This window comes from Opisthocomus hoazin, chromosome 8 (genome assembly GCF_030867145.1).
Source record: "Opisthocomus hoazin isolate bOpiHoa1 chromosome 8, bOpiHoa1.hap1, whole genome shotgun sequence".
In the NCBI taxonomy this organism is placed as follows: Eukaryota; Metazoa; Chordata; class Aves; order Opisthocomiformes; family Opisthocomidae; genus Opisthocomus; species Opisthocomus hoazin.
The window spans coordinates 35,943,633-35,967,441 of record NC_134421.1 but is presented as its reverse complement, the minus strand read 5'-3'; the positions used below and the strand labels follow the sequence as shown (position 1 = coordinate 35,967,441).

The 23,809-nt window shown below is 44.5% G+C and overlaps 3 protein-coding genes and 1 non-coding gene across 8 annotated transcripts in view; 1 reads left to right on the top strand and 3 right to left on the bottom strand.

Annotated features, from left to right (window-relative positions):
- KICS2 (KICSTOR subunit 2) lies at window positions 1-10,175 on the bottom strand. 2 transcript variants are annotated; one of them, XM_075428774.1, is made up of 4 exons: window positions 9,851-10,175; window positions 7,668-7,741; window positions 7,453-7,589; window positions 2-2,867 (listed from the first exon to the last, which is right to left on the bottom strand). In XM_075428774.1, exons 1-4 carry the CDS (start codon window positions 10,083-10,085, stop codon window positions 2,051-2,053), a joined length of 1,263 nt encoding a protein of 420 aa, XP_075284889.1. In that variant the 5' UTR covers window positions 10,086-10,175; the 3' UTR covers window positions 2-2,050. The 2 variants fall into 2 exon arrangements, with proteins under 2 accessions (XP_075284888.1, XP_075284889.1); XM_075428773.1 differs by having other exon boundaries at window positions 1-2,867; window positions 7,453-7,741.
- Window positions 10,176-13,218: 3,043 nt separating this feature from the next.
- Window positions 13,219-16,889, bottom strand: RPL18A (ribosomal protein L18a). The gene is made up of 5 exons (XM_075427784.1): window positions 16,782-16,889; window positions 16,156-16,335; window positions 15,425-15,554; window positions 13,792-13,901; window positions 13,219-13,361 (listed from the first exon to the last, which is right to left on the bottom strand). The coding sequence occupies exons 1-5, from the start codon at window positions 16,797-16,799 to the stop codon at window positions 13,269-13,271; spliced, it is 531 nt and encodes a 176-aa protein (XP_075283899.1). The 5' UTR covers window positions 16,800-16,889; the 3' UTR covers window positions 13,219-13,268.
- On the bottom strand, window positions 14,688-14,819 carry LOC142362343 (small nucleolar RNA SNORA68). The gene has a single exon (XR_012764970.1). It is a non-coding gene; the product is annotated as a small nucleolar RNA SNORA68 (small nucleolar RNA).
- A 516-nt stretch (window positions 16,890-17,405) lies between the features above and the next one.
- Window positions 17,406-23,809, top strand: part of XPOT (exportin for tRNA) — a 29,137-nt gene continuing 22,733 nt past the window's right edge. Inside the window, exons 1-3 of one of the 4 annotated variants that reach the window (XM_075427781.1) lie at window positions 17,406-17,510; window positions 21,201-21,334; window positions 23,201-23,283. In XM_075427781.1, the coding sequence (XP_075283896.1) occupies window positions 21,275-21,334; window positions 23,201-23,283 (143 nt within the window). In that variant the 5' untranslated portion in view covers window positions 17,406-17,510; window positions 21,201-21,274. Of the gene's footprint in view, window positions 17,511-17,590; window positions 17,833-18,041; window positions 18,067-19,973; window positions 19,998-21,200; window positions 21,335-23,200; window positions 23,284-23,809 lie in introns of those variants that run through there. The other 3 variants (XM_075427780.1, XM_075427782.1, XM_075427783.1) reach the window with 3 other exon arrangements.

Sequence of the window (23,809 nt, the reverse complement as noted above, 5' to 3'; positions counted from 1 at the left end):
ACATGGTCTCTTCCCCCAGTCTCCTCTCCCCTTTCCCACAGATAGCTAGCATGACAGGGAAATATTGTAGAGACAGAAATCGTACAACACTTTATTACACTGCTGAAGACTGGGAATCAGTTCTGGCAACAGCCTCTTTTCTGTTACTCGGGCTGAGGAAGTCAATCGTACAATATTATTACAAGGTCACTGTCCCACAGAGGGAAGCACACAAACTCTCTCAATATTGTCATTTGCAACTTTTTTCCCGTTAAAAGGGCAATTCAAGCTTCAAAGAGTAACATGCCCTCCAGTTACTGGTATATTTGCAACTCCTGTTATTCTCCAATGGCAAAGAGCAGACTCCAAATTTTTGAGTGATACTGCAGTCAGACTAAGACTTTAGGTGAAAGGCAGTAGCACAGATATTCACAACAGACTAACATATAATTATAGCAAAAGCATGGAAGGCTCTATTTGGCACAAAGTGGAAAGTCAGAGCTTACATTTCAAGAACAGAACATGCTTATGTGATTGGAAAGAAATCAGTAGTTGCAAGAGGCAAGACAAGTTACCACAACCTTTTGCGAGAGAGAATCAGTAAAAGCCATGTCTGCAAGGGTACCTTTTATATTTCAGTCTTAACAGAAATCAGTATTTTTGACTTAAGTTCCCTTTTAAAACAAACCTGATGATGTTATACCTTACAGCGTCAGCTACGGATCTAACTTCACTGCATTTACATACATCATACAGCAGACCCCTATCAGCCCTCCTGAATTCCCAGGAAAGTGCTTGCACAACTGCATAGTTAACAGTCAGAAGAATCATGCAATATAAGGCTACAGGTACAGCCACACTGACCCTTTTATTGTACCTGGAAATACTGATTTCCAAAATAATGCACTTTCAGGGTACCTAGAAAACCTACTTCTTCCAAACCTGCAGCCTAGAAGTTAAGTGGTGAAAGAGACATTTTAAAATGAGGTAAACATACTGCATAGGCTATATATTTAAATCCAAATTCCAAAAGTGATTTGGCTTAATTATGAAATTATTTAAAACTGAACAGAAAGAAAAAACTATACACTTACAAAAATCTCAAAACAAATCCAGGTTGACGCTAACAGCAAATTAGAAAAAAACTCATATACAAAGGGCATTTCCTACTGCCCCACCCCCTTTTTTTTTTTTTTTTTTTTAAAAAAAAGGTAGCTAGACAAAAGCACAATTTGAAAAAAGCTTTGCTGTTTTTCTTCATGGAACCGCTTGTTCTAGAATACCTGCTCAACTTCAGCTTCTCTCCTTCAGTTACTGTGAGCCAAGACTGGTACTGGACACACAATGTCACAATGCTCCAGTGAATACTGGCCTTCCAGCCCATGCTGCAGCTTTTCTTGCCCCAGCCTGCATTCTGAAGCAATGAAAAGCTTTATGACACAGGGTGTTCAGAATACACACTGGTGCTTAACAGAGTGTCAGAGACCTCAATTATAATTTTAAACCATTTGAAAACTAAGTTATAATTAATAATAGTGCCTTTTGTGGTCCTTGTACTTTTATTTAAAATGTGCCCTTGCAGGCTTGCTGCCCTTTTTTTTTTTTTTTTTTTTTAATATTCCCTTGTAGCAGTGTTTAGCTCCCAGAAATCATTCCTGTCAGGCAGAGCCGCTTTCTGAAAAGACAGCATCTTCCATCCTCACCACATTTTCAATAAACTCTGTAGAAGACGGTCAATGATCAGACTAAGATAAAGTGCATATATTCCTTTCTGATACAGGGAACAAAGCTGTGGACTGAAAAAAGAAATCATACTGAAAATCGAAAACCACACCAAAAAATATCCTACTGTGGCTATTTAGCACCCTACAGTTCAGTTGTCCCACTGAGTACTGCCCAAAAATACTTCTCTTCAAGTGTGCGTTAGCTTAAAAAAAATGAACTTATAACATTAAAAATACTGGTTCCTTTTTAATTAAACTCTGAGAATCATGAATTTATGTAATTCTTGAGAGCTACAGCTCCCCCAAGGCTGGCATACTGCCTTGACAACTTGTAAGGAGTTTGCATGTTACCCTTTGGATCCAGGCTTCAAGCTCGCAAAAGCTTTGGAGTTCTTAAGGGAATGTGAAATTTCATTGAGAAAAGAAATAAAATGATAGTCCCTTTCTGACTTCTTGGACTCAAAAATAACTACAATGGTAAAGTGAGGTTCGGGACGAGTCAGAAAGTACGTGCTTTGGACTTTGTCATCGTAGAAGTGAACAACCTTCTCCAGACTGTTGAGGTCAGAGGTTCTATCAGTCATAATCATGATTACATTGGGCCAGTGCATAACAGGTCTGTCGCTGGGCAGAGACACCACTGCAGGGTACTGATCCACTCCTTTGGGGGCTTCCCTGTAAGAATGGGGATGATGATAACCATGTCCCTGAAAACTCTCTGACCCCCGATTATCAAAAATTAAGGAAACGTTGACGGCATCGTACTTCCGGATGAAGCTGGAAATTTTCCCAAAGTAATCAGGATTTGTTTTAGCAGTCAAAGTTTTCATTTCGGATGCTGTTGTTTGTCGACTAAGGGCCTCGTGAAAGTAAAAGCTAAACTTGGCAAGGAGAATGTTTTTGAGCTTCATCAGCCAGAGGAAGAGGTGCGGAGGTTGTACAGCCTTCTGAGACTGCCCTCCGAACAGGTGTTTCTTGGTCTCTCGCTGTTTCTCAAAAATTTGGCCCCAAGTCTGTAGTTTTGTGTGAGCACTGTGCAAGTTGACCAGGGATGGAAGGAATTTCCACTCTGAGATTTGAGCCTGAGCCTTTAAGAGATGTGCAAGCACATCTACTTCCAGCTGGAAACTGCTTTCAAGAGGACTGAGGATTGGATGATGAAATCTAGAAGACATAACATTAGTCAAGACATGAGAACTGCTATACATAAAAGTGAAATAATCAGATACTATTTGTCAGTTCACACACAGACCAAACATAAGCAAAGTGTAAACCAAAAAATAATCTTCTTCATTTAAAAAAAAACAGTTCTTTTAACATAATTAGGGAAAATATTTTAATGAACATACAGCACTTCACATTCAACAAAAACACCTGTCAGACATTTCTCTATCAAAGCAAGGGGGTTATAACCGATCAGCTCAAGAACAATCACTGTTTATCTTGATCCATGAACTACTACTATAACACCATTTCTCTTTAAATTCAGGTGGTTTTGTTCCAATCCCTTCTGGTGATAAAATATGTCTTCGTAGTTCTGGAATAGCGGTAAGACATTAAGTTAAATCAAAGGAATTACGTTATAAATTTGCTGTTTGTATAGGGAAGCTATGAGGAAGCTAAGCCAAGCTTTTTATTTTTTTTTTAAATTCACAACAAGACTGTGATGGAAAGTTAGTCAATAGAACCATGATTAACTGTATTTACCAATGAACCACATCACAAACTTCAAACCTTGGTGTACTAAAAGGAATGAAGAGGATAAACATTTGGCAGGATTTCATCATATCACAATGAAGACGCTGGAACAATGAAATTCTCTCACTAAAATTTCAGGTCAAGATCAGCTGTCAATTTAACAGATTTAAAAAAAAAAGCAAAAACAAACAAAAAAATCCCAAAACCAACCACACCAGCTCATCTACCAGGTAGAAGTGCCACTGCACTTCTTATTCACAAGAGTGATCCTAATATTAGAACAAATCTCAACGAAATGGAATTTTACAGATCCATTCTATAGTCTTCTCTCTTTATTTTTTTCTAAGTGTCAGGGAAAAAACACAGATCCAACCTACCTCCCTTCCCTTGATACTCAAATTACTTCTAATTTTATAACATCATTGATAAATACAGACTTAATTCAAACTGTGCAAAACTGCTCCAGTTACAGAAGCTAAATACTTAACTTCAGAAAGAATGAGTCTTCAGCAAAGACAGAAGTGGCTTTTTTAGTAAATGTGTTCCCTAATAGGCATTTAGGGCTCAAAGAGGTCTCCAACAAAGAACGTCCAACAGTTCAAAGACAAGAGTTGATGAGGTTTCCATTTTTAAGTAAAGACAGATTTATCCTCTCATTTCAGAAAAATATCTCGGGTCTTGTAATTGCTTTAAAAGAAGTTTATACTGAATTTGTCCAACCTTTAACAATTCATCTTCAGACAAAGTAAAATCGACTCCATTACTGCCCTCAGTTTCCAGGGCACAATACATATAATCCATTTCGGAAATACTTGGTTCAAAATCAAAACACCTAACTTTGTTGTGGACCAGAAGAAAGAAAGAGAATTTTAGGCTTTTCATCCTCTCTCTTCACTATTCTTCCTTTGACTTTCCATCAAGTTCTTGCCAAAACAATAATTCTTAAGATTGTGAAAATTGTCTGACAGTTTTGTCACTATTTTTAAGTGTCGCTTTTTTTTTTTGACAGCCATAATATATGTCTTGAAAGGATTTGCTATTAAGATGTAAGTCCAAATTTATTTGAAGAAAATGAAATTATGAATATCATATATCAGTTGATGCACCATATTCCGCAACCAGGCTATGCTGGGTGACTAGCCACCTTCTGCACACAGTGCATGTCAGCAACCATCATATCTACCTGCTATAGCAGAGAGACAGTGATTACTGGCTACTCTGGTCAGCTGGGAAGTCCAGAGCATATTTACACTTCTTTGAACAAACAAGAGTCAATTAAAAATAATATTCTGCTAACAGTCAACATTATATATTTCCAATGGTTTTGATATTCAGCAGAAACCAGTTTTGTTGCGATGTATTAGAAAGGGGGGATAAAAAGCATTACACAACACCATTTGTTCCAGATAGTCCCATCAAGTGCACACTTGGCACAGTGGTTTCAACACACCTTTCAATCCTAAAAGCAATTAAAAAATTCATACTAAAGCACACTGCCAAGTCCCCTGGATTATGATTATGACGTGCGGCTTCCCACTTCTGCTTTGCTTCATGGCTCATAGCTATTTTCATGTTTCACTGCACAGCAGGATTTGCTAAACCATTTTAATCCAAAAACACACACCTGAGCCACAGCTGAAAAGCCTGATATAGTTGCAGAGTAAACTAACAGGTTATGTACTCAGTACTTCTGCTGTAATTGAGTTTCATAACTCAGAAGCATCTGACTGAGCTTAGTATCACTTAAAATGGACAGGTTTTTACAACATTTCAAAAAGCCAGGGTGTTAGGAACTTACAAACACATTGGAAAATTTATTTCCCCCCCAAATCATTCTCAAAAGCAGAAGGATGCTAGAGTTTTGGTTTGCAGACTATGAGGAAGACTCATTTTTCTACAACTTTTTATCTCCTTCCATAGATCACACATGCATGCATGTATCTGCAAAATGCTGACTAGATTAAAAACATATAACACTTAAAAATAACTACATCAAAATAATATACTAGTTACTTCTTTTATACTAAGCTTTTAAAACAGCATCAGAGCAGGATCCTTCAATTATTATACAGACAATATGACTTGACTGTTGACAGACAATTAATTTTGTCATTCCTTTACCAAAAAGCAGTTATTTGCTCTACCTGATCGGAACAGCTATTTTTAGACGTAAAGGAAAGAAACTAAGCCAAGAACCTACCTACAGAACAGATGTCCTGTCTGGCTTTAGCACCACTGGCTGAAGTAATGACACACATCCTCAGCTACAAGTGAGGAATACATTGACAGAGGGAAGAGGCTGGGTAAGGATGAATTTATTTGACCTTTCACCCGAGAGGGTCAACTGACTGTAAAACAGAAATGCCTTCCAGCCAGCACACATCAACATAACAGCCACCAGAAACTCATCCGAGATAGGAAGAAACTAAAGGAAGGACTAAAGAAAGATATCATTATCCCTACTTATTTCAGAAATATTCTGTACATGACTGGGGAGGACCACACAGCAGCTACTGAATTAGCTCTAGCAGCATCTTAGAATGTCTCCATCTTGGAGATCGCTCATTAACTCAAAGTATTTTTCCCAGGGAGCCACTGCTTATTTTTTTTTAAAGAGGTTATAATAATGCCTTAGCAGCACAGACCTGTCACTGAAATTTATTTAAATAGCATAGTAAAAAAAAAAATAAAAAAAATCATACATAACAGTCTCCAGTCACTTTGTCAAAGTATCAGCTTTGGATTTCAGATTTTTAACAGTGCTGTTGACTCAGCACATGCTCAGAACAGATGGCAATGGTTAGCGCACAACATAAATCAACTTTTCAAAAAAAAAAAAAAAACAACCCAAAACAAACTTACCTCCCTTTACTCTTTAATGTTTATCGCACCACAGAAAAAAAATATCTAAGTTCCATTTTTTTATTGGACTAACAGCCCTGATATTGCAAGGGATCACAAACCAAGAACTGCAAAAAAAATCACTAGTAAGATCATACAGACTAGTACTGATCTTCAAATAGCAAAATTACATAGCAATTTGCCTAATTTATTCCCAAAAAAAAAGGGAGTAAGCTGCAGTGCTTCAATTTGGAATGTCAGAAAGCAGCACTAAATTGTTTTGATTTTTCCTAGGTGTACACTTTAAAAATCGTAACTGAGAAAAATAAGACCTCAGAATCTTCTCCCCAAATGTCATCTTAGACACCATTTCACCAACAAAGATTTTTAAAAAATTCAACTACATTTGAAAGTTAACTTCCTACAATGGCTATTTTGCTTTAAGATAAAGAGCTAAAATTTGAGTCTGTTGACAAGCATTCAAAAATTCTCTCTTTTTTAAACTGCCATCACTTTCAAAGCTCACGTATGTCAGACGTGAAGTATCCACCCCAGAGTCATTTAGAAATATCCTGAGATTCTTGTAACAGGAACTATTAGATCTTAACTTCAAGAAACCATAATGGCAGGGACCCAAGACTCAGAGGTGCTCCTTCTACTGGCTCCAATACCTCTCAAGAGAAGTGATAACAAAACACCATAAAACCCTACCAGGTAGAACAGATAGCTATGGTGTAGCTTTTAGAATTAAGCACACATATATACTAGTCTAAAAATAAAATTGTCACATAAATATCCATTTTATTTATATATCAATTTTACTGAAGTCCATATGGAATTAAGTCTTGCTTCCTCTCCAATCCCAATGAAAAAGCACAAGAAGTCTTACATCTTTTATACAGAAAATGGCTCTTCTTCTCTCCTGAATGTGAATGTGTTGAGTGTTAAGTAAGGAATAGGGAAGACGGCTCCTAGAACATGATAAGCAGAAACACTCTCCCTTTTTGATTTTTCTTCAGAGGAGTCATATTTTGAGACTTCACGCATCTGGTGCCACTGACTAACATTCACTTCATGCATGAATCCATGCAAGGGGCCATGCTGCTCAGCAGTCCAAGGACAGCAAAGTCTCCAGGCTTGCTTTGAACCTGAACATCATTTATTACAGATCATATGTCTGAGTACTTACTGCCAGCAAATAAGCACTGACCTTGAGCTGTATTTCTTTAAGATGGATTCCAAAATGTTTACCAGTTCCTCAGAGCTAATGAACTTTTGGGTGCTGAGCGTGTACATTTTTTCATAGAAGTCAGCAATTTCCATCCGAGCCTGAACAAAAAAACAGAGCTGTTCAGACAGGTGAGAAAGCAGCTCTTCCAAGTGAGGAGCTGTTCCTCCCAGTGCATTGCGACCCGTCGCCACCACCTTCTTCAGCTCATTATGCAGAGACGTGTAGATGGTTCGGATGGAGTCCTTTCGGCTGAAGAATGACTGACCACCTGTTCAGATAAATATGCAGGTATTACCAAAATCCAGGGACAGCAAAGATAGACAGCAATACTGGAAAATTGTATATAACCATGCTTGTTTTTCACTAGGGGCTCCTAAGCGTTGTTTGAGCACAGTATTTTTTAAATCAAGAAACAAATGTCAGTGTATTATTTTGCAAGTAACTAAATTACTCAGAAGCACTTTATGTCATTTCATGCAAGTCACACTGGTCCTAATTCATATTTCAGCAGCCAATGACTGCTGCCAAACTCCTTCAACTCCTCCACATCTGTCTTAGTTGCAGTGTGACCTTTCAGAAAAAAATTCAGTTCACTTTGCTACTATGATACATGACCTGGAAATACTGTTATCCACAGAAGTCCGAAGAATCAAGTCATCAAGAAATGTTAATAGTCTCCATTGCTATTAATAACTCTATATCTTTTCAAGAGAACTCCGCTAACAACACCTCTTCAGACACCAAGAATGCAAATTTGCAAAGCAACCTTTAAATTGGACCACGTGACATCTGTGTGTACAAATCAAATGTCTCAGGTCCCTACACATTCTTAATATAAACCAGAATTCAAATGGAACACAATCACAGTTTCTCTCAGCAAGACCACAGTGCAAGTTAATCCATAACTAAAACCAGGAGGGCGGAAGTAGTCAGTGCTTCTCTCTATCTGCTCAACACTATGGATAATTTAAAACAAAAAAAGAAAAAAAATGAAAAAATATAACAGTAGAAGGTCAAAGATATTTAACTTTGACACTACCAAAACAACTGTACAAAGGTACTACCCTTATTTCATAATTTCTATTTACAGATGGCCTTACATGCCGCTGTGGCACTCAAGAGCTGCAGTAGAGCAAGGATTACAGGGCTGGAACCTGCAGAACTTTTCAAGAGATTTCAAATTTCAGCTCCACTTTGAAACTGCTTATAAATTTTGTAACAGTGGATAGTCCTTTTCACGTCCCCTTTACATGTATAACGTTCAAAAGCGACCTTAGCAATCTGAGGCAGAAAAGCAGAGAATCGGTTATCACAGAGAAACAGCTGTCTTCCTAAACCAAGAGCTGCCCCCAGGTCACGGGCAGGATGAAGAATCATCTATTGCTGTTGTTCATGAATTACAGACAAACAAAGCTTTGTCCCTTCTGTTGTCAATTTTGTCCTTCCTGCAAGCACCAAATTCACTTTTTAAAGTCAGCCTTACAAATAGATGTTTGTCTGTAAAGATCTTTTCATAAAGGAGTGCCAAGTCACCACTTAAAAACTCAAGCAGAATTTTCTTGATGCTTTACTGCATTACACATCAGACTCATACCCCTTGATCCATTTTCCATATCATTCTGCAGCTCAAAAAGAAAATAAGCAGCTTTGCCCAGAGGGCAACACCATGACAGCTTGTCCTGTGCCAGTTTGGGATTTTTCTATTCACGTACCGAAAGAGAGAGAAGCAGCCAAGATTGTGGCCAAAAACGTCCTGAGATCCTGCAGCATCTACACGAGTAACAATTTTTAGGAGGCTATCTCCAGCCCTGAGTACCTACACATGTACTTACACACGTGCAGCTCTAATACTAGGCCCTGCAGCTGTGACGTGGAAAAGCTTTAACCCTTTGGTTACCTCACTGAGCTCACCTTTGCCAGAGCATCCGGGCACAGAAACACCTCCGGCTAAACCTAGAACAGCAGGTAGGCAGCCTACCAGCCAACGCCGAGACACACCTATTTCCACAGCCACCGCGCCACCTGCACTCTCGTTCATCGCGCCGGGGCAGCCCGAACGGCACAGCCGGTTCCTCCCAGGGACCACGGACACCTGCTGACCCAGCGCCTGCGCTGCGGTCGCAAAGACACGCACCGCGCCGAGGCCAGGGTCCGCGGGTACCTCGCTGACTGTACCTCGACCACCGGCTGACGGATCGCCTCACGGCGGCCGCCCGCTCCCTGCCGAGCCAAACCCCGAGGCAGGCCGTGAGCCGGCCCGGGCCGCGGCGACCCCCGGCAGCGACCTCAGCGTGAGCGAGGGGCGGCCCGGAGAGGGCCGGGGGCCGAGGGACGCGCGGAGAGGAGCGGGATCCCCCCCCTTTCCCGCGGGCGGTACCTAGCTTCTGGCCCAGGAAGGTCATGCTGTGGTAGGCCTTCTCGGCGGCGGCCAGGTGCGCCAGCCCGGCCAGCAGCGCCAGCCAGCTGGCCCCCGCGCTCTTGTTGGCCTCCCGCTCCTTCTCCACGTTGTCCTTGGCCTTGTCATAGGAGAAGATGCCCAGGTGGGAGAAGAAGGTCTCCAGCACGGCCTGCTCCACCGGAACCGGCGCGCCCAGCGGGATCGACTCCCCCATCCCGCCCGGCGCTGCCGCCGCCACAACGGCCGCTACTTCCGGGTTCGGCGCCGCGCCCGCGTGAGGGAAACGCCTCGCACCGCCTCTCCCCCTCACGCCGGCCCTTGTCACGTGACCGGGGGAGGGGGTGTCACGTGACGGGCGCGAGCGCGCGTCAGGGTTCCCGGCGGTTGGGCTAGGCAGGGCCCCGAGGCGCGGCGGCAGCGGCGGGTCGGACGCCGGAGGGGGGGTGCGGGGAGCCGCGGCGGCGTCTGACGGCCCGCTCCGTCGGTGCGCTGAGGCTGGCCGCGCTGGCGGCGGTCCCTGTGGCGGGCTCTGCGCCGCCCTGCCCCGTCGGCTCTGACGCACCTTCGCTCTGGAGGCCGTTTTCGTGCGAAACTCTTCTTTCAGTTAAAAAGTTCCGAAAGACGAGGTCTGACGGGTGACCTTACTGCCACTCCTCGGGACTACCCTGGTGGGACTCCCGCCGGACCCTCCCGCTTGTCCACACGTTTTGGGTTCGCAGTTCCCCCTCCCTCACGACTGGGAGATCCTGAGGTGCCCAAATTAATCCCCCTTTTTTGGGGCAGATGAGCTCCTGGAACAGATTCACCGTGGAGGCGACGTGGCGGCCTGCAAAGCCGAGCCACTGAGGCACAAGGCCGCGGAAGGGGGGCTGCTGCGGCAGCGCTGACCGCTCCGGCTCTTGCCAACGGCCGCCCCCCTCACAAGGGGCACGGCTCTCGCCCCAAATCAACAGGCGGTTCCTCTCCTAGTCGAGTTGCAGCTCTCCAGCTACCCGGAAGCTAAAACATTCCCAGTTTCCTCTCAGAACAGTATTTCCCTGTGCGCCGCTGGCACCTGCATTTGTTTTTAAGCTGACATCTTGACAAAACGCAGCATCAGCTCTCCAACTCCGGGCAAGACCCGTATCTGCCTACCTGTTGTCCAGGAAACACTCAAAGCACGCTCTAATTTAAAATAGGGACCAGATGCAAAAATGGCTTTTGGTGTGAAGCAGCCTTTGATTAACCTTAACTACACAGGTTTTTTACTGTGGCATTATATTCTAAATAGGGTAGCCTAAGGATTGGATTTGGATATAAAAACTAATTTTCATCAGAACAACTGGTCTAATATCAAAGATGAGTCCGCCAAGCCCTTTGTCACTCTTCATTTCTAGGTGCAGGCACCTCCGTACACATACATGAGTTAACTCAGAATGATGTGTAACATCATAGATCACAGAATCATAGGATGCTTTGGGTCAGAAGGGACCTTTAGAGGTCATCTAGCCCAACCCCCCTGCAGTGAGCACGGACATCTTCCACTAGACCAGGTTGCTCAGAGCCCCGTCCAACCTGGCCTTGAATGTTTCCAGGGATGGGGCCTCCACTACCTCTCTGGGCAACCCGTTCCAGTGCTTCACCACCCTTATCGTAAAAAATGTCTTCCTTGCATCTAGTCTAAATCTACCCTCCCTCGGTTTAAAGCCATTGCTCCTTGTCTTATCGCCACAAGCCCTGCTGAAAATATTTTCCCTGTCTTTCCTGTAGGCCCCCTTCAGGTGCTGAAAGACTGCTATAAGATCTCCCCGCAGCCTTCTCTTCTCCAGGCTGAACAGACGCAACTCTCTCAGCCTTTCCTCATAGGAGAGGTACTCCAGCCCTTGGATTATCTTTGTTGCCCTCCTCTGGACCCGCTCCAACAGCTCCGTGTCCTTCTTGTGCTGGGGGCTCCAAAGCTGGATGTAGGACTCCAGGTGGGGTCTCACCAGAGCGGAGTAGAGGGCCAGAATTATCTCCCTTGACCCGCTGGCCACCTACAGGTCCCCCTGGATGGCATCCCATCCTTCTGGTGTGTCAACTGCACCACTCAGCTTGGTGTCATCTGCAGACTTGCTGAGGGTCCACTCGATCTCGCTAAGTCACTGATGAAAATGTTAAACAGCACCGGTACCAGTACGGACCCCTGGGGGACACCACGCGTCACCAGCATCCACTTGGACTTCAAGCCATTGACCACTACCCTCTGGCTGCAACCTTCCAACCAATTCCTTAGCCACCTAAGAGTCCACCCATCAAATCCGTATTTGTCTAATTTAGAGAGAAGGATGTTGTGTGGGACTGTGTTGAAGGCTTTACAGAAGTCCAGATAGATCACACCCGTAGCTCTTCCCTTGTCCACCAATCTAGTCACGCCATCACAGAAAGCCACTAGGTTGGTCAAGCAGGACTTGCCCTTGGTGAAGCCATGCTGGCTGTCTCAAATCACCTCTGTCCTCCATGTGCTTTAGCAGAGCTTCTAGGAGGATCTGTTCCATGATCTTCCCAGGCACAGAGAAGAGGCTGACAGGTCTGTAGTTCCCAGGCTCATCCTTCCTACCCTTTTTAAAAATGGGCACAATGTTTCCCTTTTTACAGTCAACAGGGACTTCCCCTGACTGCCATGACCTTTCAAACATCATGGAGAGTGGCTTGGCAACTACATCAGCCAGTTCCCTCAGAACTCTGGGATGCATCTTGTCAGGTCCCATACACTTATGGATCTTCAGATTCCTCACGTAGTCCCGAACCTCATCTTCCGTTACAGCGGGAAGGGCTTTGCCCCTCTGGTCCCCATCTTGCAGTCCATCAACTGGGGAGGGGCGAGGAGAGAGGTTGGCAGTGAAGACTGAGACAAAAGAGTTGTTGAGCACCTCAGCCTTCTCATCTGTTCATACGAGGTTGCCATTCTACATCTTTGACCATGTTCAGGTTAGAACTAAAGTTTTGGCTTTAAATGCTTAAAACTCCAAGCAGCTAACCTGAAGTTATGAGGTCTTTATTCTTACAGCTCACAAGTTTGAGTTCTGCATGCACAAAAAGCTGCCTTCTTCCTGAATTCAACCGTATTTACTTAGCATGCCTGACATAGGATTTTATAGCTGCTCGACAACAGCCTTACTCTGACCTGGAAAAGCTGGTTATTAAAATCTTGGTTTAGTGATAGGATATTGTGGTAATTTAAGTCAGCACCAGAAACATTCACCTGTTTCAAGGCAATCACGGCTGTGAACAGGAGGCTGCCAATAGTTCACAGAAAATAAAGAGTAGCAAAGAGGACTCCTAGGTATCCAGCACACCGTTTCCAAAAGACACCTGGGAGTCAACAGTTCACATAAGACCTTTATTACAACACAGAGTTGACAGCACTTTTTCGTATTTAAAAGAAAGTATTTGGTCTCTTGGTGGTGAAACGTGGTTTGTGCTGGCGACGCAGAACTCTGTGCGGCAGAGGGAACCTGATTTTAGAATCCTGCAATAAAAAACATTTCCATGTTAACTGAGATATTAGATGAACAACAGAAAAATAGGTTGCAATAAATAGCTAAGCTATATTCAATTGCTAACTTATGTGTAGAGAAGCAACGCATCCACAGATTAGATGTACATCACAGGAGCTAACAGATGCCTTAGCTTTGCTGTTCTTTTTCGAAGAAATGCCTGTTAAAGGCAAGTTTTCTGCAACATAATACGTGTTCGTTTTAGTCTGACTTTCTTTCAAACAGTTCCAGCATTAACAGTCTTGATCATAACGTAACATTAATTGTAAACCTATGCACGGAAGTTTGGTTCCCTCCCTATTTTCGCCTGCAAAGCAAACCTGTACCAGACAAGAGAGCTCCCCGCTTCCAGGCCAACGTTAGACCAGGACCCACCAGCCACTGCAGTGTTACTTCACTTACATGGAACTGCTTGACTGCCGGTCTACGGCACTTGCTAGCAGCAATTTCCTCAACTTTCATGATCTGAATAGAGTGAGCACGGGCACGATGACGGGCTCCCATGTCGCGGTCTGTAACAAGAGAATGCATTAAAAATAAATATTAAGAAATTTTCAGTTCAAAAGTCTTACTACCATCTTTTCAGGATGTGTTTATAGTACTATACAACTTTTAAAATTTCTGATCAATTCTACTTAATCACACTGGTTTCAGTGTCTAAAGACATGGCAGAAATATCATGGAACCAACAGGCAGCAGCAAATTCTTCCTGGAACTCCTAACCGAACTCCTCCAAGAAAGTGCCATCTTATTCTTCTGGCATTAATTCAAGAAGGTACACATGTACAGAAGCAATCTTCATGGGACTATTTAATTTTCTGCACAAGAAAACTGTGATTCAGAATCCACACTGAAATACAATCACTGGAAAGACAGGAACTTCAAAAAAATTTCCCCTCCAAAAGGAAAGTGCGAGTAGAGGTGGGATCTGAGATTACTTTTACTCTTCTTAAAATTGGCAAGTGACAGAAATGTGAATTGATACTTTGCCCACATAATTAGCCTTTCAGAACAGGAGGGAGCCATCTGTACACGGGCTACCTGAAAACTCCTCCCAACAGCAGTGAAAATTCACTGCCTTCAAATCACGATGCCCATAGCTCGTTCCACAAGACACATCTGTTGAAATACTCTTGTGCTTACAATGCTTCCCATGAAGATCTAACATACCTATTAAAAACTTACCTGTCAACAGCATTCTTGAACGTAAAGGTATGAAAGTCATTGTATGATGACAAATTAAGTTCTCAGGTCTCTTAAACAGTCCTTCAGTATGTTAAACAGGAATTATTGTAAGTTAATGTAGAACCTTAAATTTCACTTCCAACAGCACTTCAGCTTTTGAAAGGCGACAAGATACATTTAATATTTGCACACATGACAAGAATATCATTATTAAGAACAATATTCTTTGGGTTTTTATGTGCATTCTCCAGTGTTTATAACACTTCTAGATTCAAGTATCAACAGCATGAGCTATACGAATGGTCTGCCCCTGAAGTACCTCACATAACAGACTGAAATTGGGACGACCTTTAATTCTGACTGATCCAAGGCAACAAGATCTTGGAGCAATACAGATTTTTTTTCCCTGTGATTTGTTTTTCTTGCTCTCCAAAGGGCAGACACTAGTACGTTCTACATGGTATCTGAAATATTCTCTACACAAGACTTGGGAAGGCATACTCAATTATTTTAAAACTATAAATATAGTGCAAGGAATATATACAGCACGCAAAGGCTCATGAGACTCTTCAGTCTGTATAGCAAAACTCACTACTAGAATTCTAGAAAGTCACACCAAGATGAAGTGGGAATGTTTTCAGCTAGAGGAACTGTTGTACAAAGAGTGGTAACGAATAAGGTACCGCATACATCATACATAAACATCTATGGACTTCTCCGGGAACTCCTCACGTTATTTTCCCACTGTTTCAGTTATCACAGATCAAGTCAGCACACTTTATATCCAGCTGAAGATTTAATCTTGTACCGGTCCTACCATTTTGTGCCTCAAACAGTTACATGTACTTACAGCACTGAGTGACAGCACCGGCCGTGGTCAAATCCCTGTACTCCCTGTACATGTTGTGAGTTCCACTACGAGAATCATAGCGCAACCAAATACCAAAATTTTTCACCCGCAGAGGGGACTTCTCGTACACCTGGAATTACACAAGAGCACAAAAGTAGTTAGCGAGAGTAGATCATTTGCATTTTACAAGTTTAAGAATAAATATTTTTGAGCTCCGATGAAACCACTGTGGTAAATTTTATTGTCAAAAACAACTATTTGCTCTCTTTCCCCACACCAACATTCGAGTCTTGGTAATCCAGAGTGAAGAGTTTTACTAATTCAGTGTGGAAAGAAAAATACACACAAGATTTCAGCTCTAAAGAATGACCTTTAAGCACCAAGGTAGAGGAGTGTGAACATACAAATACCTACTTTCCTAGGATTACGAACGTCAGGATTGCTCTTAAAAGGTATATTCCACAATGAAGCAAGCATAAGAACCTAACAGCAGCACTGACGAGCGGCATAGTTCATAACTCTGAAATATCAGGAAGTTAAGTTTCTTTTTAGTTTACTAGACATATACCGTCACTTTGAAAAAACGAATCTGTCACTCAGCTTCACAGCAACTGAAGCATAAATTAATTTCAATCTCACCCCCAGTAACAGCGCTTTATGTCAATTCCTTCCACGTATACCAGCTGCAATTCCTTACAAATCTCCCACATTTTAGGTTTTTAATCCCGCACCTGGCCACAGTACACGATCTCTCCAGAAGACTTCTTCATCTTCTTCAGCTGAGAAACGAAGTACCAGAACCGGGACTTGGCAACAACATGGTTCGGAGCAAAGATCCGCATGCGGTAGAGAGGAGGGGTCGTGCACTTCGGTGTGGGCAGGCATCGCCCCACCACCTTGTACTCCCGCAGCTGAAGGGAGACAAAAGACAGGCCGCCAGCAGCGTGAGTCCTCCCGCTCCACCGGCCAGCGGCCGCGGAGCCGCCGGTCCCGCCCGCCACCGGCCCAGCCGGGGAAGGCGTCGCGGCCCCACGTACGAGAACCGCGGCGAGAGCAGCCCAGCCCAGGGGAAGCGGAAGAGAGGGCCCACCGGACCGGGCGGATCGCCCCACGGGCCCAGTTGTGCCGCCCGCGTCCCCCGCCCCGGGGCGGCGCGGCCTGCTCAAGCCTCTCGCGGGAGCGGCGCCGCCGCCATGTTGGCTGCTCGCCTCCCTCACGCGCCAGGCAGGGCCGCTCGGGCGCGCAGAGGCCGCTCTCGAGCGCCGCAAGCCCGCGCCGCCGCCCTCCCAACGGCCGCCTCGGTACCGGTCCCAGTGCCGGTCCCGGCCGCGCCCGCCGCGCCCCGGCCCTCTCTCACGGTGCCCGACGCCTTCATGGCGCTGCCTCCTCCGCGGCCCGCAGGAAAGGAAAGGCCGCGTGTGCCGCCGCCTCCCGTCACCCACCCGCCGGCAGCCCCGCCCCCGGCCGTCCTCGCCGCCCATTGGCTGGGAGGAGAGCGCCATTGGAGGAGGCAGCCGTCAGTCTCCGCCCGCGGCAGCCGGCACTGGATTCCGGGTCGGTGGGGGCCGCGTGGCGTGGAGCGGGCCTGGCCGGCGGCGGGGGCTCGTGCTCCCCCGCGCACCGGGGCCGGCAGTGCCGCGGGCCCGCGTGGTCCCGGCGCCGGGAGGGAGAGGCTCGGCTGTGCGTGACTGCGTCTCCCGCCGGCCCCGCTCGCGTCGCCGGGGGAACCCTTCTCCCCCGCGGGAGACCGGGGTCGCTGGTTGCCGCCGTGGGCGGTGCGATGGGGCCCCGCTTTTCACGGGCGCGGCTTGCCGCTGCAGTTATTGGCATCTAGTCTTTTTTTTTTTTTACTTTTAACTCGGATTCTGCAAACACGCACGCGCCCGGTTACGCCACAGCCCCGCCGCGCCGCGAGGGTGCCGACAGTAACGGAGAACGGCCCTGGAGGGGGAGGCGGGGCGCTGCAGGCCACGCCCCCAAGGCCACGCCTCCCGCCGCAGGGGGCGGGACTACGGCTCCCAGGGTGCCGCGGGGCCGGGGCGGCGGCACGTCCCGGCGCGCCCGGCCGCCTCGTCGGTGAGGGGAGGTGAGCGCGGCGCGGCGGGGGCCGGGCCGGCGGTGAGGGCGCCGCGCGGCACGCCGGGAGCCGTAGTCCTGTGGCGGGGCGGCCCGGCCCGGCCCGGCCGAGGGGCGGGGGCAGCTTCCCTTCCAGGAGGTCGTTCCGCCCGCGCGAGGGCCTCCTCCTCCTCCTCCTCCTCCTCCTCCTCCTCCTCCTCCTCCTCCTCCTCCTCCCGCCGCCAGCTGGGGCGGTGCGGCCAGGCCCAAGCCCGCTCCCTATGCTCGTGGCGGCCGCGGAGCTGCGGGGGTGGGAGCCGGCGGCCCGCCGCGATGGAGGAGTGACCGGGAAGGTACCGGCGGTGGGGGCACGGGGACGGGACACGACACGCGGCGCGGGGTGACTCAGCCTGGCGTGGGGAGGGGGCGGCGCCGCTGAGGTGGCGGCGGGCTGCCTCGCGTCGCGCGCGGCCGGTTCCAGTCAGCGCGGCGCCGCCCCCGCCGCCGCGAGGCTCCGGGGGAGGGGAGGGGGGGGATGGGAGAGACGCTGTCGGCTGGTCCGCGCCGGGCCGGCCCTCCGTGAGCAGGTGGGGGGGAGGGGGTGCTGGGGCTGCGTGCATGCCGCCGCCGCGAGAAATACCAGTGTTTTTCCGTTCTAACGTGCGCGGTAGGTTGTGTTGCGGGAGCCGCCTCCGTGGCCGTCCTGCGGTGGGGGGTGGAAGCAACCGCAAGCTGCTGGGCTGCTGCGTGAGGGGAGGGACCGCCCCCGCACCTCCATGTTCCGCTGCCCCTGGCGGGGAGTGCTGAGGGGCTCGGGGCGCGGCTCCGGTGTCTTCGCCGCAGGCCCGGAGGCGGTGGGGTGCGAGTGTCCGGTCACCCTCCTCGGGCAGCTGGGGGGGGGGGGCGGGGCTGCAAGGAGGCCCTGCTCCCCACGGGGAATTCCTGCCCAGTCAGAGGGGGCCTGGAATGAAGGCCTAACGTGTCACTTCTAGCAAGAAAAACTTTCCAGTCCAGTTGAGAAGTTCTCAAAGTAGCTGTAATGACACAGCTGCTCGTTTTAGCCGCCTCTTGGGTCAGCGTAAAGGCTCTAGAGCCGAAGAGTCTGTAAATATGCTCAAAATCTGCAGCCAAACGGATGAAAAAAGGATGTGAAAGATGATCTTTAAGTGTCTTTGTTTTACTAGAGAGAAGACTCGAGGGAATTAAAATGAAGCATGTCACTAGCTCCCTGTGTGCTACTGCAGTCTTGTACATATCTAAAATGAGTGCTGTAAATGAAATCTTCTTTAGTTGTTCCCATGGTTAGGGTCCGTATTTAAAATGCTTCCATTATTGGGGCATATCCAGACCCAAGTTTCACACCTTTAACCATGTTAGTACTGTTAAACTGGGCAGTCTTCCCTACTTGAATCGCGACTACAATTTTTTCCAGCTTTCCTATATGCCAGCAGTCTTTACTATCAAGTGTATTTATGAGTATTTAATATGTGAAAGGGAATAAACTATCCTAATGAGATACACATATACCTGGATTACTTCACCGTGAAGGAACTGCACCCTCCTAATCATAGTAAGATCAGTTTGCCACCCAACACAGTGTACTGCTTAAGAAAAAAAGCATCTCCACATAAATAAGACAATACTTTCTACACAGCAGCATATTAACTATTAATGTTATTGATTATGTTTTAAAATAAAACTTGCTGTAATGACACACTTGATGGTATAGCTGAGTGTATCTTGCAGTGGATTTTGTGAACTGTAAGTACTAAAATTGCAGTTCAATTTTGCTTTTCAAGTGTAGCTGGCCGGTAAAATGTATTTGTGGTGGAAAAGCTGTCTGCTTAACTAAAACCATACAGCATGAGAAACTATTTTGTTAGCTTTTTCAAAAGGCTCATTCAAAGAATCTCATTAATTGTCTTCTAGAGTTGGCTAGTCAAGCTGAAACTATTAAAAAATTATATATGGTAGAAGGTAAAATTTTAAATACGCTCATGTAGCATATACAAAATTAGTAGAACTGGTTGGCATTGCTGTTAGCTAAACAAGTGAAGAGAATACATGTTTGAGCCACATTATTTTTAATAGCAAAACTTGGCACCCAGGTGTAGAAGATTACTGCCTTTTGGGCAGAGAATGTAGTGATATCAGCAAGAAAATATGCCAAAAATATGCTTCTGTATATTAAATAGTTCTGTTTGTATAACTCTGGACCAGACCCTAATCGAAAAATGCTGTTTTAAAAAAAAAAAAAAAAAAATCATTTTGCCTGCAGTATTTTACCTTATTTTAATCTGGCTGGTTTGGATATCGATTATGGGGAAAACAAGTTGGGGGCTGGGGACGCGGCGGGGGGAGAAGACTGGGCAGAGCAACTTTAATCCCTTAAGGTTTTGACCCTGAGCGGGATTGGTCTGTGTTGTAAGGCAGTGCGTGAAGCTTGTTTTGCCACGAGTCATCGCTTTGTTCCAGATTTTCTGGTTTCTATACTGCCACAACCTGCAAATTTTTTTGGGTACGAACTCAATTTTACTTACTAAATTGCCTTTGATGATGCATTTTGTTAGAGTGTATTCTGTACTGAATTTTATAGAAGTGTCTGTCTGTTACCATGTTAAATTTTGGGCTCCTTTTCAGGCATGCTCGCTGTCAGTTGTCGCTGTGGCACCTTTCTTCCAGTGGGGGAGGGTGAGCAGCAGATCGTGCACAATACTAAGAAATCGGAAGTCCTACCTATAGGCATGTAGGCAGCTTCAAACCCCAGCTCCTTTATTTCATCTCTTCCTCTTGTCTGTCTTCCTTTCCCCTGCCTCCTCCATACTTATGTAACAAGGCCTTATTTCAGGCCTAATTAACCATGTTACCATGGCGGGGGGCGCAGGATTTTGAAGGATAGAGGGGTTTTTGTCCCCTCTTGCTGTTTTACAGCATCCTAGTATTTGACAAAGATTTTTTTTTTTTTTTTTAATCCACTGTGTTTTACCAAAGCATTACAGAGCAGCCTGTAGAGGTGCATCATCTTTAGAACGTTTGTCTAGCTTGCTTGTTAATTTTACACGGAATTTCCTAAATAAAAATCATTGCTAGTAAATCGGCACCTGATAGTAGGAACAGAAAACTTTGTTAACAACTCAGTGTGATGTATTTTGTGGTTAATTTCTGTGACTTCTCGTGTGTGCGCTTGCTTTAGAAGAAAAACCTGCTAATAGCCTTGTCTCCCTGGGGGAAATACTTCATAAACGGGTTTACAAGCATTTTAACAATATTGTAGAGATGAGTAGAGACTTCTTTTGCAGTTGTGAAGTTTGTGGTGGGGAAAAAAAAAATACAGCGGTCTATCATTTAAGTAGCAGATTTGTGCTTATGTCGTATCTTGCTGAAACCTCTGCATGCTTGAAATTCGAGTTCAAGCCTTTCAGTTGAATAGTATACATCACACCATTTCTCTGTTAATTAAGATTAAATTAGCTCTTTCCAAGATAACTGAAATATATGGACACTTTATATTTTCCTTATTCAATGAAGTTTAGTACTATTAAAAGTTTATGAAGGGACTTAGAATTCTGATATGTGTATCAGAAGTATGTGCGTTCATGTTTTGGTGGAGTACATGCTATGTGTTTGAGGTTTGTGGGCAAACTGCTGTGGTTGTTGCTGTCCTGCTTTTAATTTTTGTTGTTCTGCTGAGAAAATAAAATTTCTCTTTCTGTATTTGCAGATGATTGTGGCTTCCCCTCTAGAAGAAGTGGGCAAACCAGTTACGTGTAGGAAACAAAGAGTACAGCAATAGAGATGGATGAACAAGCCCTTTTAGGGCTGAACCCAAATGCTGATGCGGACTTCAGACAGAGAGTATGTAATTCTCTTGCTTATCTATCTTATAATTGGGGGTGCTGTTTCAGTGCAAAAGTCTCATCTTTTCTTGGGGGGGATGAGGGTTTGGGAGTTTTTTGGTTAACCAATACATAGGGTTTAATGATGGCAAGTACAAAACAAAGCCATGTCACGAGCATGTGAGTTGAAGGTTGTGTGTCACCAATTCTGTGAAATTACACTTAACATGCATAGAATTTATTTTTCTGGGCTCTGACATTTTTTGGTCCTTTCAATTCTTTTTACTTGTTGCTCAGCTGCTTACGTAGGTTCCCGTAGTATGAAAAGCAGCCACTGAAACAATGAGTTGCTTGCAGTTGCCCTTTGAATTCTTAGGTGTATTTTTTTTATTTGAATGGATTACTTACCTTTAGTGTCTCTTCATGAAGTGTGTGTTTTTAACTGTAGAGAAGTTTGTCTTAACATAGAGTAGGTTAAGTAAGTAATCATGGTATGTGGGTAACAGTTACTTCATAAGAGAGATGCTCCTGTGAAAAGACATTACAATTTATATAACTATTTAATGAGTAAATATTTCTGCTTACTGATTAATTATCAAGTTGATTCAACTGCCTACAAGACAACCTCCAGTAAAACCTTTCAGAAATGAGGATGTTAATACCTTGGGTTTGTGTTCATAAAAAAACCCCTGGAATGTACAAGACAGTTAAAAATATAGTTTGATGCAGCCTAGTGTTGCTAAGCAGCCTGTTAAATATGTTGGTTCTGGGTATTTGTCCTTTTTGAAAGGATTGATATAACTAATCTTTAGTGTTCTTTTAAAAGAATACCACTGTAAAATTTGAAGCCTTCAGATTTATTGACCTTTTCAACTATGCAGTGTCTCTACTAATTTTGAAGAATTTTATAATAAAAGGTGACTTACCTTTTCATTAATCGTGTAAGATGTAGCATATAAAAGAAGTATCAAACAATTTCTAGTAAAACTGTTCAGTATAAGAAAATTACCAGTACAACCAGTAGGAAGTGAGTTCTTATTGTACTAACTTATTTCAACTCACTGAATAATTACTTAGAGAAATTACTTTGGTGAATGGAAACAATTACGAACCAATGCAAAAAAACAAACCCAAAAAAACCCAACAGTCAAAAAAAGTCTCGAAACACATGCATTCATACAATTGGAATAATGTTGTTTACCTAATCTCTGTTTCAAAAGTTACTTGACTGTTTTATAAAACAGGCCACACTAAATCTTAAAGCAATTAGATCAAGTAAACTGTTGTCAAAAACTACTTAGAAGTTCTGATAAGCAACTTGGTTGTCTAAAATTTGGTAGGAGTTTTTTCCAGCCTCTGAAATAGATTCATCAACTGACAATTATTAGGTGATCAGTGTTTGACTTGAGTCAAGGTATTTGTTTCTTGAGCTTGAGGTGTAGAGTACAGCCAAAGTATTGCAACAAAAATAGTGAGTTGTTTTTAGTGAAAAATCTAAATCACTTCCTCTTTAGGGTTTGCGGAAGGAATTTTAACTTGGATGTGAATTTCTACCTAAACGTAAAGGCTCTGAGCAACTTCCTGTAGTCAGCCCTGTCTCCAGAGGTCCTTTCTGATCTCAACGTTTCTGATTCTATGACTTTTGTATGCAAGTAACAAAAATCTTTGTGTTGAATGTAAAGTGGAAATGGGTACCTATGATACTAGCATTTGAAGAAACACTTGTGTTATGGGAATTCGGGAGCCATATAAATACTTGGATGTATCCAAATACTGTTTGGTTTTTTGAAGGAGAGCTGTTTAATTGGGAGTCTAAATGTGAATAAGATGTCTTGCCGTGTGGTTTGTTCTTTTTATTAAATGAAACTTACTTGGATGTTTGCAGGCACTGGCCTACTTTGAGCAGCTGAAGATATCTCAGGATGCTTGGCAAGTCTGTGCAGAAGCGTTAGCTCAGAGTATATACAGGTAATGTAAATAAGAATCATTGCTTATTTTCATTAGGAATATGTTTGTGTCTGGTTTTAGCTCTACAGCGTGACAGGCACACTGTAAATTGCTGAAATGCTGAAATATGGTGTTCACGCTGGTTTTAGTATCATGGTTGATCTGCGGTTTCTGTATAATGCGTTTCAAGGAAGAGCAATGTATAAATAAAACTCCATATTAATTTAGTAGCCTGAAGGCTGCTGTTTTATTAAATCTAGGAAAAAAGAATGAGTTCTAGTGCTGTCTTTCGGGGATGAGTGCTGAAAATTCCCCATTGCGAGAATATGGGCTTTACGTGCAGTAATCTCAAAAGTAGTTCCTTGCCTCTATTCTATGGAGAAGGCCATCCCATTTTTCAAGATGCAAAGAGTGCGTAGTCACCACTATTTTTGCACAAAGTTGTGTGTTTAGATCTCAAAAACTAGGCTGTTGCTGTATCACAAAAGAATCAGGGTTGGAAGGAAACAGAGGGATGTATATCTCCTGAATAACAACAGTGATTTAT